Source organism: Vanellus vanellus (genome assembly GCF_965231255.1).
Source record: "Vanellus vanellus genome assembly, chromosome: 1".
Taxonomy (NCBI): domain Eukaryota; kingdom Metazoa; phylum Chordata; class Aves; order Charadriiformes; family Charadriidae; genus Vanellus; species Vanellus vanellus.
In genome coordinates, this window is record NC_138905.1 from 205,119,391 (window position 1) to 205,137,371 (window position 17,981).

The following is a 17,981-nucleotide window of genomic DNA, read 5'->3' on the forward strand; positions in this document are numbered from 1 at the left end:
ACCCTTTTAAAATACTAGATAATAAGTCTACACAGCAAGTACTCTTATTCTCTTTTCCTTTCATAGAGAAAACATCACTCTGAATTAATGTGTAGATGAAAGAGTTCCTCCATATATTGCATACTGAAAGATTTATGCTTAAGACTGCTAAGTAGGTGCTATAGAAAGAGTTCGGATACAGCTCTTCCTGCAAAACGCTCCTGAACTTGCCAGCATGTAGCATCATTAAACTCACTAAAAATAAAATGCCCTCAGGCCTGGTAAGAGCAATTGCTTCATAATTAGGCTCTCGGGAAAGGAGCTGGGATTTGTAGTAAGACATTTCTTTAAAAAAAATGAGCTTTACCAGGTGAACAGATTTCTGAACTTCATAGGTGGACACATGGAATCCATTCCTGACCACATGGGGGGAGTTTTCCATACACTAAACTATTTCCAAAAGCAGAATGCAGTGTCATAAAAACACTGCAGAGTTACCTTGAAACTTAGGCACAAGATTTCACTGCTTAGGAGTTAATTTTGAAAAGCTGAGAGACAGAAGCTAAGAGAACCAAACACTAAGGTAGAAACTGAAGGAGATTCTTGGGTCCAATTGAAGACAGTCTTATTCCCAAATTCAATCTTGAAAACTAAAAATAGGTGTTTTTTTATAGTATCCCAGAGGTTTTGGGAATCTGTAAATAATATTTTATCCAACATGTAGAATTAATGTCTAGGAAAAAAAATCCAGACCTAAGCATTTTAAGTTGACAGATGTTGTTAAGCTTCACAGTGTTGCACAATTCAACTGTGTTTCAAAGCTGCCAAATCTGTGCAGTGGAAAAACATATAGAATGCTTCAAAATGCAAACAGAACTAGGGTTTAATTTGTATTCACTCAACATCAAGAAAACAAACAGGTTTTTATTAATTTGAACAACGTCAGTATTCACTTTTTATTATATAGACAGAAATGTAGATCTCAAAACTACCTTAGGATCAAGTATACTTAGGCCATGCTCAGTGGTGTCTTTCCTGAACTGCACTTACACCACCTCTGGAGAAAGAGCACACACGCACACACTTCAACTCTCAGTGGAATAACCTATCTAGATTCTCTCCACCATGTTTCTTTGACATTTCTTTCCTTAGAATCTGTATTTTCGATTAAGTGACTTGTTCAAGTCCTTCTGCCATAAGCTGCCCAAAATACTTCACGTCTGCCCTCCCGCCCACTTAATGATTAATAACGTCCGTCATCTGCATGCCAAAATATGCGTATCAAGATACAGGATTTTTTGAGCTAAACAGGATCTTGCTGTTGTGGTGACAAACAGTATCTTAGCACTAGCAGTCAACGCACTTACACAATCTTTTTCCTGTTTTGGGGTACTTTATGGGAGCAGGAACATGTGCTCTGTAGTGCACTTTCAAAGGTATGGGGTGAGTGACGCATGAGAAGATAACAGCACACCTAGAGTCTTCTGAGGGTTTCACAAACTAAGCCTTCCCAGTCTGTCACCATTGTGGCCCACGTAAACCTGGTTTTCAGCCATTTCTCAGCAAAATTATGCTGATGACAACATGGGAGGTGTTTTGCATATCAAATGACAGTCTGGGCATGGAAACAAGCATTTAAGGAGAGATCCAGACATTTGGGTCCTGCTGTAGTAAATGGGTAAAAAATGAGGTTTTCAGAATTCAGGATGAAATACATAATTCCCTGGAAGTTCGTTTTTCTCTTCAGAGACTATAGAAAGAGTACAGATGAGTAGCTTAAATTAGAGGCTTAATTTTTGCGTGACCAAGGCTGGGTAGTGTGAGTCCCATCCTGAATGACAATGTTCTAAGTTTATTACAGATTTGCAGAGATATATCTGGAAGAAGGATTTGGGTAGAAGGAGGTACGGGAGATGTTAATGATGTCTTGAGGTAGAATATGGATATTAAATAAATTCCTCCCTGTGTTGAGTGCTGAGATGTCTGACTTAATATAAAACTAGAAAGGAGGGAATCTCCCTTTTCTTCAGTCTTTGTCCCATACCAGTTAAAAGATATCCTGTTTGCTGCTGAACTAGAAGTCACAGACAGGAATAATGAAACCCAAATGGTAAGTGTGAAGCACCACTTTGCCATATAGCATGGCCTTTTCCTAATTTGCCTCCTGTACAGCTTGGGGCAGAAAACAGATGAAAGAAAAGCCCATTGGGAGATACTAATAACTTCAAAGAGTTATACTTGCAAGAATTTAATCTTAAGGCTGATTTTTGCTGTATTGCTTTAGAGGGAAGACATTTCTGCTTTCATAAAAGAAATATATAGTGTTGAGGTACTATGTAGTTCAGTCTTGCAGACAGAATGAAATGTGGATAAACGAGAGAATGAAAATTTTGGGAAGGTATGACTCTTTACTGCAGTACCTGGGAACACTTCCCAGCTTCCAGTTTCAGGTGCATTCCCGTCCTGAATCCTGGCTTCATGCTGGGATGAGACTTAAGAAACCACCTCCTTATATATTTACATGCTGCCATGGAAATGCAGCCTAGGTGTGCAGGAAGCTAAGATGTGCTCCAGTAAGTTGAGGCTGAGGAGTATATATGGACCTACTTGACTAAGAGACAACCAGGGACATACCCTGACTGTGCTCCTTAAGGAACTGCACTAAAATCAAAACAAAATTAATAAGCTAGAATTCATTGATTTTGTTGCTAATGCAACCGTAAGAATCACTTAAACTTCATAGTCTCCAATAAATGCTGTTCTGAGACCGGATTTATCTCTAAGAGTGGAAAGGAAGCTGACATATGGAGTGCAGAAAGGTTTCCCACTGGTTCATCTGTCTGTCTAAAGATCAGCTCTCCCAAAAGACTATTTGTTTTCCCAGAACTTGTTCTGTCCTACTTCTAAAATTCACCTGCCTCTGTGTCCTTCCATGTTCAGTCTGCCCTTCCGCCTCTTCACACGGTCTTGTTAGACTTTTCTCTTTTGTAGTACTGAGGCAGAGGTGAAACTGTACTATTTGTAACATAGAACTAGTCATCTAGGCTATCCTCATAGTTGACAGAGAAAGGTATGATTTTATAGGGAAACTGTGAATCCTTTTCAGTGTGAGATTCATCTTCTCCTGAAGGAGATGCTTAGCACAGATCAGATGACTGCTAGAGTTCCCATTTCAGTTCATTGATTTTAAAGAGAACTGAGGATGAATAACTCATATTCAAATTAATATATCAGAGGTGTCTGTGGTTAGGTGAGCCGAATCTCACCCGTGTAGTCTACATCTTATCAACTTGCAGCCTATGTGCTTGAAATATTGCTTCTTCCCTGCTTATGCCATCTACTTTTCATGTGGTGTACTTTTACAATTATTTAATGTTTAACATGATCATCATAGCAATTAAAATGAAAGAACATAACATGGCATTAAGCTAATATAGCTTAATGCCATATTATGTTGTTTAATGCATAGTGTATTTTGACTGAGTAAAATGAAGTTTCACTGCACTTTAATTTCTGTCATACAGTCAACATCAACCCAAGTTATTTCTTTCCTAATTTAATTGCTTTTTGTTATATTGGCACTGGAATAACTCCCATCACCACCGAGCATGACTATTGTGCTGTCTCTCAATCGGGTCTCTTAGAATGCTTTACTGATTAATTCAAAGCTTGAGTTTCCGTGACTTTTGCAAATGGATATGATGATTGTCATCCAAAAATCTATGTATTGTTCACTCCCATTGAAACAATCAGTAAAGTGTGGGATTGACTGTAAGAGGCAATGGAGTATTCAAGGGTCCTTAACATTAGTGCTGATTCTGTTCACTTTTAGCTAAGAAGAGAAATATTAACAGCATTTCATCAACCAAAGAAACTGAGGTGGTAATTTTACTGACGATCATTAGAGAAAGATAAAGAAAAGCTGACATTGTGGCAGACAGTAATCTGCTGGGTGATCACCAAGGAAACTGCAGTGTTGCACCTCCAAACAATGCAACTCTGTGGCTCAGCTGAGCAATAAAGTTATCTGTAATAAAATACTCAGAAAAAGGACTTTTTTGCAAAATTTCCTTTCTTCCTCTCCTCTCCTCTCCTCTCCTCTCCTCTCCTCTCCTCTCCTCTCCTCTCCTCTCCTCTCCTCTCCTCTCCTCTCCTCTCCTCTCCTCTCCTCTCCTCTCCTCTCCTCTCCTCTCCTCTCCTCTCCTCTCCTCTCCTCCCTTCACTCTCAAGCTCTTTAAGAGGAAACTGATATAATTGCAACTGTTGTTTGTTACTATTTCAATATTATAAAATGAAACTTTATAGAATATCTTCCAGCAGTAGGAGAGTTTCAGGCTATTGGCAGATTGCTCAGAAGTGATAAGAAACAGTTTAGTAATAAGCCTCTCTTCAGCTAAATATAGCATATACACTTTATATACTGTGGCTGTAAACAGGGTGTGGAGCGTAGAGAAACTGTTTAATATTCCAAGTTTTCCTGCCAACTTAAAATTACAATTATTATGAACACATACTTACTTAAGCAGAAATAAATATTTCTGGTGATTAAAATAACAGAAACACATGAGATCACGAGCAGGATTTGATACATTTGGAAACTCAACTGAATTTGCAGAAATATCTGTTACTCTAAAAAAGAAGGATAAGAAATCAAGACATGGAAAGGATTGAAGAATATCTATGTTTAGTTCATCTATTAGAATTTGGCATATTCTGAAGTCCCTTGCTAAATTGTGACACAGGGTGTAAGATCAGGGAAGACAACAAAGCTGCTGGAGGACCTCTTACATCAGTCTTTTTTCTCATTCCCACTAAGAGACCTGTCATGGTTTTACCCCAGCCGGCAACTAGAACCACGCAGTCGTTCACTCCCCCCTAGACAACTCCCACTTATATACTGAGCATGACGTCTATGGCACGGAATATTGCTTTGGCCAGCTTGGGTCAGTTGTCCTGTCTATGCTCCCTTCTATAGGAAGCTGAAAAAGTACTTGACTGCTTAGCAACAACTAAACACATTCGCGTGCTATCAAAATTATTCTCATCCTAAATCAAAAACATAGCACAATACCAGCTGCTAGAAAGAAAATTATCTCTATCCCAGCTGAAACCAGGAGAAGACCAAGAGGAAGTAAGTGGAGAAAATGGGCATGCCTTTGCCCCAGTCTCTCTTGGTGGCCATTTCCTCTGAGTTCGTTTGCGTTACTGTGGTTTGACTTGAGTGGATTTGTCCCACTCAAAGAAGTACAAGGCTTAAATGAATGCCAAAATTAAATTTAGATTACCTTTTCATACCATCTAGTGGTGTCACCCACCAGAACGAAACAATTTGCTGTAAATATTTCCCAAGTTTTGAAGTCTATACATGTGATACAGTTATATAGATGAATAAACCAAATAATCTTTGAAAAGGATAATATATTTTTCCTCATACATGTACCACTGAAAGGTTTTCATTTCTCAAGGAAGAGCATCCTTGAGCAAAGGATGGTTATGCATTACTTATGTATTTACTTTCCATAGTAATCCTGTATTCACTTGATCACCTGTGTATAACATCAAGGCATCCAGGAGTGTCCTGTAGTTCTTCATCCTGAATTGTGTTGTAATTTTTTTTCCTGTGCCTTGTGAGGAAAAAAAAAAAATCTATTCTTTCTGTGTATATATATACACAGATATATATATATATCAGGAAGGTGCTGAAGGATGAATGTCCTTTGAATGGATTTGGCTTGAGAAGGGCTCCAGTAGCAGTTAATTTTATCTCGGCAGCACATCCAACTCAACCTAAAATCACTAGTGCAACCTGCATTAAGGACTTTTATTTATGGATGACTTTGAGTTAGAGACAATACTTTAACTGTGTTTATGTCTATATTGAAGGCAATCCAAGTTTTTATTTCCAAGTTATTTATTTATTTTGCAAAAGAGCATTGAACAGTCGATAGAGACAGTGGCATAGATTATTTTAGGGTGATGGGTACTAGATATTATAACTCTTGGAAGTGAGATAATAAATACCTATGCAGCCTTGTGAGTATTTAGGAGATGGGAACAATAGCACACAAGTACCCTTCAGAGGAAGGTGAAGGATCTGTTAAAGGTAGTTTTTCTTCCTGAAAGAAGACAGCAATTTTTGAAGTTTCAGATCCATTCTTTTGTACATACTTAGTTTTAATCTGAAGCAAAGAAGCCTTCTTGATATAATTTAACCCATTAAAATCAGAACAAACCACACACACACTTCTTTATGGCTCTTAGATTAAAAAAAAGTGACGAGTACTCCACTGTAAGATTTATAAAACAAATTATCTATTAGTTTTTTACAAGAAACCTGCAGAGAGTGACAGGACTAAAACTAGAGCCAATTCTCCCTCCAGCTACTTCTTTCACTGATTTTAATATTTCTGAATGCTGTAGGAATTTCAGATTAGAATTGCCACAAGAGCGACCCCCATGATTACACTTTTTATGTTTATTCCCAAGATATACTTTGAAAAAGGTGTTAGTAAGAGTCCTTAGACTGTTGGGATTCCTGAAAATTTTATCATAGAATCATAGAATCATAGAATGGTTTAGGTTGGAAAGGACCTTGAAGATCATCGAGTTCCAACCCCCCTGCCATAGACAGGGGCACCTCCCACTAGACCAGGTTGCCCAAGGCCACGTCCAGCCTGGCCTTAAACACCTCCAAGGATGAGGCCTCAACAACCTCTCTGGGCAACCTGTGCCAGTGCCTTACCACCCTCAAAGGGAAAAACTTCTTCCTAATGTTTAATATGAACCTGCCCTCTTCCAGTTTAAAGCCATTCCCCCTCGTCCTATCACTACATGCCCTAGTAAAAAGTCCTTCCCCAGCTCTCCTGTAGGCCCCCTTTAGGTACTGGAAGGCCGCAATAAGATCTCCCCGGAGCCTTCTCTTCTCCAGGCTGAACAGCCCCAACTCTTTCAGCCTCTCCTCATAGGAGAGGTGCTCCAGCCCTTGGATCATCCTCGTGGCTCTCCTCTGGATGCTCTCCAGCAGGTCCATGTCCTTGTTATGTTGGGGACTCCAGAGCTGGATGCAGTACTCAAAGAGTAAAATCTTTAGACTTGTCTTTACAGGTTTTGCTTACAAAATGCTATTTCCACCTGTGTGTGTAAGCCTGTGAAATGAAGTTCCTTCATTACTTTTAAAAGTTCATATACATAATAACTGGTGCCCATTCATGCATTCACGAGGGAAAATACAGAAGCAGAGGTGTTACTTCAATAAACCACATTTTCCTTTCTGAACTGTCACTGAATCAACACCCTGACTTTACACCTGGGGAACATCATTCAGGTACAACTTCCAGTTTCTCAGTGAAGCAACAAAACACAATGCAAGGTTTAGTGACAGTAGTTAGAAGAGACCTTTTGGAGCTGCCCAGGGGACAGTCTATTAACCTCTGTTCTCTGTAAACATTAGTATTGGAAAAATTATATTCTGTCTGTTGGGCTATCAGATTCATCTATTAGTCATATTCCACTTATAATCGGTATGAATTAAGAATAAGTGACTATAAGAAAACTACTATAGAGCTCAACTTCTATAAAAAGTACTGTTCATATCTGAAACAGACATACTGAATCTACTGAGGACAAACAGAGGCTGGGTACATAGAAAATGACTTCCCAAAAGGAGAAGATATTTTTGTGTGCTTCCTGCTGCAAGACATGCATTGTCACTTTACAGTATTCAGCAGTCTCAGGGTATCTACAAAGAAGCTTTTTCTGAATTGGAGAGTACACACAGCTACTTCAAATAATTATGAATCTTAATCTTTGATTTTTTGAGGGCCTGACTGAAAATCTTTTGGACATTTCCATGAGTTATAGAAGGCTTTAGAGAGGCTTTGGTATAACAGTGTGAGTAGCTGCAATGATTCCTGACTTCTCCATTTGCTGATTAAGAATAAACATTATGTCCTAAATTTTTATAGATTGGTCTAATCTTGAAATCTAAGTTCAACCTTGCTTCTCTTCTATGGTACTATATCTTAATTCCTAATTAAAGAAAGCTCCAGTGAAGCTGACCGCAGTGAGTGTAAATCAGCAAACAGGGATGAAAACTAAATAAGAGTAGGTCGGGCTGTCAGTGAATGGCTAGAAATATTAAGAGTAGTAAGAAAGAATTCTTTAAATAGAACAAAAAAGTACTTAATCTTAATAAAGGTGAAACTGTCAATCATATGCAAATATGGCTGAAATATTCAAACAGAATATATTTTGTTTTTTAAAAGAAGCAGAATAGTGTTTTCCAGTTTTACAGTGATAGCAAAATACCTTTTCCTGCATATGTATCTATAAGGAAGGATATAAAAATCAAATATCACAGTATTACAGTATCACAGTATGCTAGGGATTGGAAGGGACCTCAAAAGATCATCTAGTCCAATCCCCCTGTTGGAGCAGGAACACCTAGATGAGGTTGCACAGGAAGGCGTCCAGGCGAGTTTTGAATGCCTCCAGAGAAGGAGACTCCACAACCTCCCTGGGCAGCCTGTTCCAGTGCTCTGTCACCCTCACTGAGAAGAAGTTTCTTCTCAAATTTAAGTGGAACCTCTTGTGTTCCAGCTTGAATCCATTACCCCTTGTCCTATCATTGGTTGCTACTGAGAAGAGCCTGGCTCCATCCTCATGACATTCCCCCTTTATATATTTATAAACGCTAATAAGATCACCCCTCAGTCTCCTCTTCTCCAAACTAAAGAGACCCAGCTCCCTCAGTCTTTCCTCATAAGGGAGATGCTCCACTCCCTTAATCATCTTAGTTGCCCTACGCTGGACTCTCTCCAGCAGCTCTCTGTCCTTCTTGAACTGAGGGGCCCAGAACTGGACACAATATTCCAGATGCGGTCTCACCAGGGCAGAGTAGAGGGGAAAGAGGACCTCTCTCGGTCTGCTAACCACCCCCCTTCTAATACAGCCCAGGATGCCATTGGCCTTCTTGGCCACAAGGACACAGTGCTGGCTCATGGTCATCCTGCTGTCCACCAGGACCCCCAGGTCCCTTTCCTCTACACTGCTCTCTAACAGGTAGCTCCCCATCCTATACTGGAACCTGGGGTTGTTTCTGCCCAGATGTAGGACCCTACACTTTCCCTTGTTGTATTTCATTAAGTTATTCCCTGCCCAAATCTCCAGCCTGTCCAAGTCTCTCTGGATGGCAGCACAGCCCTCTGGCGTGTCAGCCACTCCTCCTAGCTTAGTGTCATCAGCAAACTTGCTGATAGTACACTCAATTCCCTCATCTAAATCATTGATGAATATATTGAATAATATGGGCCCCAGTACCGACCCTTGAGGCACTCCACTGGTTACCGGCCTCCAATTGGACTCTGCCCCATTGACTACGACTCTCTGGCTTCTCTCCTTCAGCCAGTTCGCAGTCCACCTAATTATCCCATCATCCAGTCCACACTTCCTCAGTTTAGCCATGAGGATGCTGTGGGAGACCGTGTCAAATGCTTTACTGAAGTCAAGGTAGACCACATCTACCGCTCTGCCATCATCCATCCACCTCGTTATTTCCTCATAAAAGGCTATGAGGTTGGTCAAGCATGACTTCCCCTTGGAAAAGCCATGCTGACTGCCCCTAATAACCCTCTTATCCTTGATATGCCTTGAGAGGGCACCAAGGATAAGCTGTTCCATCAATATATACTCCTAATAATGTACTGTAATATTCACATTACAAAGTAAAAAAAATGAGAGGTTAGTTTATCACAAGGTAGAGATTGCCTCTGAAGTTTCATTACTGTATATCATCATCTTGCATAGCATCAAACTGAATTCTGCTATTTTAGCCACCTCGAGTAGTATCTTCTTTTTCTCTTAATCCTATTGACATTTTATTGAATATTTATGGAGTAAATTGCTCTCTGGTGTGTACAGTGATTTCAGGATCTACCCAGCAGATAGCTTGGAGTGAGCTATGAGCAGTGCTTTTTTTTTTCTGGTCCCATTATTGCTCCTCAGCTGAGATAAGAGAAATCCCCTTCTTCCCCATGAGCATCTGACTCACTGACACCCTGAAATTCTGAAGTGCAATGTGTCACTGTCATTGCAGTTTCTACTTTAATGTCCTCATATAACCTCACGAAGTTCTCACGAAGTTGAACAAGTGCAAGGTCTTGCACCTGGGTCAGGGAAATCCCCAATATCAACAGAAACTGGGGGATGAATTGATTGATGGCGGCCCCGCAGAGAAGGACTTGGGGATGCTGGTGATTGAAAAATTTTACATGAGCCAGCAATGCGTGTTTACAGCCAGAAAGCCAACCGTATCCTGGGCTGCATAAAAAGAAGTGTGGCCAGCTGGTCAAGGGAGGTAGTTCTCCCCCTCTACCCTCTGCTCTTGTGAGACCCTACCTGCATCCAGACTGTACTGCATCCGGTTCTGGGGTCCCCAGTACAAGAAAGACATGGACATGTTAGAGCAGGACCATAAAAATGACAGAGGTCTCCTGTGGAGAAATACTGAGAGAGTTGAGATTGTTCAGCCTGGTGAAGGAAGGCTCCAGGGATACCTTATTGTGGTCTTTCAATATATAAAGGGGGCTTATAAGAAAGATGAGAGAGAGACATTTTACTGACGTCTATAGTGACAGGACAAGGAGCAACAGTTTTAAACTGAAAAAGGGTAGGTTTAGACTGGATACAAGGACATATTTTTTACGATGAGGGTGGTGAGACGCTGGAACAGGTTGTCCAGAGAAGTTGTGGATGCCCCATCATTGTAAGTGTTCAAGGTCAGGTTGGAAAGGGCTTTGAGCAACCTTATCTAGTGAAAGATGTCCCTCCCCATGGCAGGGGGGGTGGACTAGATGATCTTTGAAGGTCCTTTCCACGCAAACCATTCTATGATTCTATGACTCTATATGAGAGGACCAAATCAAAGTGCTGTGAACAATCTGAATTAGGGAGCTATCAGAACTCCTGGAGGTTTTTAAAAAAATGATTGGGGAAAAAAAGGACACAGATAATTGGAAAATTTGCCCAATCTGATTTTGAAGGACTGGAGCTACTCAGCGTGGAAATTTCAGCTTAAATATTTAGTTAGGAAAAATCTTAGTAGTGACTGAAAACAGGGTCACAGAATGGTAAATCATTAGACAACCTTATCATTACTCATCACATCCAGTTTCAGCTACCAGGTCAGTCTCAACAGTCCTAATCATTCCCCTGGTACTCCAGTATTACTCTCAGATCAACTTCATATGGGCATGCACTTTAAAGGGTATCCTACAATAGTATTATTATACTTTCTATTTTCAGACTAAGATTAACATGGGGCAATGTCAGTCCCATTTTTCTGGTACACAGGTACATACAATGCAACTCTCATTCAGTGAGTGGAATTTAGCTATTAAATTAGTTTACACAGCTAGGGAAATTTCCGAAGGGGAAGATGCTAACAAAATAAGTAGGTTTACCTGAACATTGCAGGAACAGTATATGGTCCCAGATCTATACTTGCTTACACTGGTGCACTGCAACTAACTTTAGTGGAAAAGTCATTGTAAAATTAAATCATTGAACAAAGAGCAGAATTTGTATTTCATTTTTGTATTTGACATCATAGACTCAGCTCTTTTTCAGTAATCCCTTTATTTCTATTCAAACTGGTTAGGATCATCCACAGTTTTAAGGATGACAATGCGCAGTTATTTGGATTTCCACTAATTCTTCTTTCTGATTTAGAGAATATTTTTCCATTTACTTCTTATCAGTCCAGAGTGTCTTTTTAACTTCTGATACTTTTTCTCACTGTGCTTGTGTTTTCTTCCCTAGTTTCTACATTTTTCACCAGCCATTGCAATATACTTTCCCATCCAGTTGTCTTTGGAAAGATGACCTCCTCTCCTGCAGGGACTTGGCAGTCTCTGCTTCTTGTGGACAGAGATCCTGAGATATGGCCTAGATAAAAAAGACAGGCAGACAGCAGTATTGATTGATCCTACATGTTTTTTCTATATATAAGGAGCTTCCAAAAATGATGAGGGTGCTCTAACAGCTGTCTCAGTTCTCACCTCATGAGAAACCCTCAGTTTCTATATATCCTTGTGCACAATCAGCACGAAAGGCTAAGGTGCCAAACTTGGCAATGGGCTTCTATCTGCTTCTCTAAGTTTGATGGTGAGAAGTATTTGCTCATACTGCTGTTGTAGACTCATGCTCTGGTATAGCTACATGTAATACTTTTTGAGATACTGTTTTCCGTTCTGTTCATCAGGACCAGAAATTAATCTGGGAAGGTCCGGGTCTACTAATATTAGTAGAATCCCCGCAGAGAAAAGAGTCAGCTGTATTGATTCCCTGAATAACTCCTTGCTCAGTGCATGCTTTCTTCTCACCTTAGTCTTTGCTGAAGCCTTTTCTGGCATTCCTGTAGTGTTGTGGGCAAGGTGAAAGCCAGATTAGTTATGCAGCAAAACCCAAAATAATCCCAGGGGGCTGAGTCTGCTTAGCCATGTGTTAACGGCCTGCGTGCACAGCACGTTGCAGATGTGTGGGCAAGCAGACTGCAAAACACAACGCTGTCAATAAAGCTGCAGAACTCGAGGGCTTCAGTGTTTCTCAGTCTGCCTTTATCCAGAGCCGGAGGGCTTCTGTAATTTCTTTTGCTCCCACTTCCTCCTGAGGGACAGCTTTTGTTAAAGAAAATAAAGGATAAGAGAGAGGTAAGGCCTGTCTGAAGAGACCGGAGGGATCAGTCTGCTGAACTTGATGCCTGAAGGTAGGGAATTCACAGTCGGGTAGCCTGCATAGTAAAGAGAGGCAACAATTCTTATTTGAAAATAACAGACAGATGCAGTCAGAAGTCTGTAGCAATAGCATCTATTTGTAAATTCTCCCTATACCAGGGAGAGCTACCTGCTAATGAGAAGTTAGACTCTTCACTGTTTTTTATGGTGATGTTTTGCTTTTTCTAATTTTCTTCCTGATAGACTTTTCTAGCAAAGCAAATAATAAATTATAATCGTGTGGCACTATTCTTACCCAACAGCAAACTCAGCCAGGATAGCGTCAAACAAAGCTGCGCGCAATCTCTCATTTAGGAAAATAGAGTTTTCTGTATTACTGCTATGGGAAAATGTCGTATCTCAGCTGATGGCATACACTTTTCTAGATGTAATGATCTTCTTCAGTTATAAACCAGAGTTCATAGTGATGAACCGTTATGCAATCACGTGCCAGGTTTTGACTGCACCTGTTTGCAAACTCAGGTAATTATTCTCCGTTGTCTAATTGCTTATTTTATGGCTGTTTTGCTCACATGTTTTTAAGCAATGCTATTTGATTGCAGATAACTAATGGTAGGGATCTCTTCTCATTATCATACTTTAACATTAGATTTGTCTGATTGCTGCAGGTGGAAACAATAGGTGATGCATACTGCGTTGCAGCAGGGCTCCATAAGAAGAGCCTTAGTCATGCTAAAGCCATTGCCCTGATGGCACTGAAGATGATGGAGCTTTCAGAAGAGGTTCTTACTCCAGATGGGAGCCCTATTAAGGTAACCACTTTGCTCTTTCTTCTCAGCAACTCAGTGGTACATGGACCTGATTAATTCCATTGTAGTCTCTCAGTAGAAGTTTGTTTATTTCTAGGAGAATTTACAATTGCATCAATATATCACAGTCTTTTTAATGGACGTGTATTTCACTGGTGCCCATCAACAATAATGTAAACTATGCTATACTTTAGTAAGCACAGCAGACTGCACAGACTAGCAGTCACCTTGTCGTATGCATTGAATGCCTATTTGTGAGTGGAGGGCATTAGATGCACTCCTGCAGCCCTTCTTCCAATTCAGTTTAGTGTGAGAAGATGACAGTTCGCATGATCCAGGACTGCCCCATGCTACAAGACAAAGTTCAATATGCGATGGCAATTGGGAAATTCGCTTCAGAAATAAGTTCTTGGTCTGGACTTCAGCACTAGTGTAGAGGCACTCAGAGTTCTGCAGTTCTAAGGGGCCACACGCCTCTTTTTAAAATAGTTGTTGACCTGTGTAAAGAAGAACGTGTAGACTGCCTGCTCTTTCTCAGTGTTAATGTGCTTCCTTCCCACGCAGCTTCAGTTCCTTCTCCTAGATTGGTACAGGAGGTAGCAGGAGGTGGAAAAACACTTGTCCTTTTGTACCATTTTAAAGTTCCACTGCTGTTCTGCTTCTCTTGATCTTATACCAACCGTGTAGCTGCTGGCATTTGGAAGGTAATGTTTAGGTAGAAAATGGAAATTCAGCAGTTAATAAAAACCATGGAGAGATATATATGCCTTGCTTTTTCAAGGGTCAGATTACACATTGTTTTCATTATGTGTACTCACTCCTGTTTCTGGTTAAATTGTTCTTCCCATAATACAACCCCTTTTTTTTTTTTTTTTTCCAAAGAAAGTGGGGGAATTATGTAGAACAATTATTCAACACTGTCTAAAGCCTATAACAAAAGCCATATGTAGCTGGATGAGAAGGCCAGGTAGGCTTCCCATGGCATGATTTACGTCATGGTCGAAATGCACTTTGTAAACTGCAGTGCCTCATGTCTATTAAGAAATGAGGGTATCATCTGAAATAGTTTTGGTTTTTTTCAAAAATGGAAAGACCTGTTTAGAAGGTGTAAAAATTGACAAAGAGGAGGTAAAATTTTTTAAAATATGTTGAGGGATGTTGCTGTGATGCTCCTCTATTAGTTAGGTCATATCTTGAACTATATTCCTTGAACTCTTTGTGTATGGTGAATCAAGAGAGATTTAATCTAAATGAATTGTTCTGCCCAGAAGGGAGAGTATGGATGCAAGGCCAAGCTAGAAATTCCATGAACTATGGCAACACAATATTCAAATGAAAATGTATTGGGTTCTGGAGAAAGTATTTTTATTTTTGGATATCAATGCTGCTGATGAATTTTTTTAAATGTCAAAATAAAATATTAATTTTGATTATTGAAAAATGTCCACATATTCCAAAGAATAACTTTCTGAAAAAGTATCTTGGACTATGGATCTTGGAGAAACGTTTTTAAAAATAATTTATCGATCACAGAATAAACATTAAAAGACAAGTGTTGTCTGAAGATATCAGAAGAGATAGCATTTTCGGGTTTTATACAGGACTGTTTCAAACAGATATGAATTTAGTCCTGTTAAAATAGATTTTCTAAATTATTTGATGATTTCTATTTTTCCAGTGACTGTAGCTGACTAATACATTCTAGCTACACTGTCACATGCTGGGAGAGCTGTGTCCCAGATCCTCTCCATCTTTTCACTTTCTTTTGAGTGATTGCTGCAATTGTAGGGAAATTTTGAGGGTGTATGTTTTACTCTAAGAGTCACAGTTTGTGACTGTTTTCATGACCAGTGTCATTATTTTTCAGAAAATTCCTCATTATGTCAGTGACTGCATAAGAAAGCCTCAATAAGACAGACTGTAAACAGTGCAGAGGAAAAAATGCTTGCATAGAATAAAACACTAGGAATAACCAAATATTTTTAGAAAGTGCTAATAAACCTCCTTTAGAATTTAGAAGAAAAAAATCAGTTCACCGTAGTTAAACTGAAAGTAGAGGTACTGAGGAGCTCCTCAGTGGGTGTTAATTGTCCTGTCTTCAGTTTTAGGTGTAATAGATTTCAGGGCATGAGGGTTGGTGTTGTCAACTAATCTCATCTCCTGACTGACAAAAGCCATAGAATGTTGTTGTTACCTTTCTACTTAACCTGGTATTTAAAAAAGCTTATCTTTCATAGGGCACCTTGATTTGATTTTAAATATATTGTTAGGATTCCTCTCACATGGATGTCTACCCTGTAAAACTATTAAAATAAGGACTTTTGGAGAAGTCTACTTTAATTTGTCCTAGTTTAGGTGCCTACTCTAGGATGAAATGAATCATGCCCTAAAAATGTGTATTTTCTCAGTTGTCTGTAGGGAAGTCTATGGACCTAGCCTAAATGTGGATGTCTATACTGTTGGCTTCTACACTTCATCAGATGAATCCTCCTACAAATAGCAGAGAATGCATAGTTTTTCTTAGTGTTTATGTCAATGATTGTCACAGTTAAAAACATATGTATTATTGAGTTGGCATAACTTTACCTTCCAGCCAATGTTGAATTGGCTAGGGTGATCCCTATTTTTGTTAGCTGTTGGTTTTTCACTTAAAAAACCATGAAAGTGCCCATCGTGCCAGATTCCCATTAACAAATGCTCCATGTGCGTAATGATGTCTTAAAGCTGTGTCGGGGTAGTTCACATTGGATATTAGAAAACAGTGATCAAGCACTGGAAGAAGCTCCCCTCGGCAGTGCTCATGGCCCCAAGCCTGTCGGTGTTCAAATGTTTGGACAACATTCTGAGATATATGGTTTAACTTTTAGGTTGCCCTGTGTGGAGTCAGGAGTTGGACTTGATTTTACAATTAATTTTTGCCATTAAAATATTTAAATATTGATTTACATTAGATACAAAGTAGACAATGTGGACTATGAGGCATTTTTAAGTGGCCTGACTTCTCAACATTGAATTAAATTGTACTATAATGTGGTTGCTTTGAGCTGCTCCTGTTGATATGGATAGCAAAACAAGTGCAGTATTTTGACTATATTTTTACCTTAATTCTTATCTGTGATTCATGTTACCAAGCGCAAGTCACATTTCCTGAGTCCTTGCCAAGTGTGTTAAGTATAGAATGCTGACACAGCTTTTATTTTCTTGTATTGAAAAATCTACATCAATATTTGAATATTTGAAAAATATTTGAAATCAGAGGGCAGTTTTCCTCATGCCCAACTTTTGATATCTTTGACAGCTTTCATGTGTTGCTGTGACTAAATTCGGCCTTTATTCTTCAGGGTAGTCTAGTAGCTATTTTGAAAAAGTAAGGCAATTACTTCATTAAGTCCAAGCCAATTTTTTAAAACATATTCCCTAGAAATAAAGGCCCTTCCGATCTCAGGAGTAAACAACAGTGTTCTGTTTTCTCTTCCCTCCAAACTTGCTGATAAACCTTGATTAAATAGGAAGAAATTATTCTCAGCCACTTTATATAATACATGACAGCACAGTTATTGGAAGTTGGATTTCTGTTGTAGGTTAACAATTACAGCACAGTTATTCTGTTCTGATTGTGTTTCTAGTAAGAAGCAAACATGCTAAAGTCTCCTTGGTGTTTGCAGGGGATTTGTTTTCCAGAAGCATATCTCTTGTTTAAGCTCTCTGAGGTCATCACTGGAAACAGCGAGTTCAGAAGTTATTCCCCAGGTTTGCGGGCTGTGATGGATACAATGCACATTTAAGAGGCTAATTGCTTGGGGGATGGCATTTTTTTCAGACAGAATCATTATGAATCTGTTTGGGTTGTCCTGATTGCAGAGATTTCAACTCTAGGGAAACCTAACGGCAGTTAAATGTGACATTTTTTTATTTGATGAATACTCAACTAGATATGTCTGACTTTATGATTATTATATATATATATTTTCTAAGTTACTTTGATGAATGTATTTTGTTGTCATCTCAGGACTGAATTCACCAGAGTGCAAATATTTACTTTTTGTAGTGCTTGAAATGTTCATCCCTGTGATAGCAGCGGATATCTTATTGAATGATACAGTCTCACGGAGAGACTCAGGAAGTTAGGAAGAAAAAGTAAATGAACGAATGAAAAATTACTATATCGTATAAGTGGGAATTTAGGATAAGATTTTTCACCTGTAAAGTGCATTAGCAAACAATCAAATGACATTTGTTATCTGGGTACACAGTTATCATTTCAAAGTATTCATTGTAACAATCACAAAAATACCTTCTTTGTTACAAACGTGCACTTTATGAAAAATCTGCCCCTTAGAGCAATTCTTGTGTGGCCAGTAAACACTGATGGACCTCAGGATGGTGACAAAGTGCATGAAGCAGGCCTAGTTTATATCCAGATGATGCTCCTGCCCCCTGAGTCAGAGCTCATATCATGCTG

General features: G+C 39.3%; 1 protein-coding gene across 1 annotated transcript in view; it reads left to right on the plus strand.

Moving 5' to 3' along the window:
• The window catches only part of GUCY1A2 (guanylate cyclase 1 soluble subunit alpha 2), a gene marked incomplete at its 5' end in the record, with an annotated part of 165,423 nt that overhangs the window by 97,501 nt on the left and 49,941 nt on the right, over window positions 1-17,981 (plus strand). The window contains one exon of the mRNA XM_082496347.1: window positions 13,379-13,522. Within this exon, the coding sequence (XP_082352473.1) occupies window positions 13,379-13,522 (144 nt within the window). The remainder of the gene's footprint in view (window positions 1-13,378; window positions 13,523-17,981) is intronic.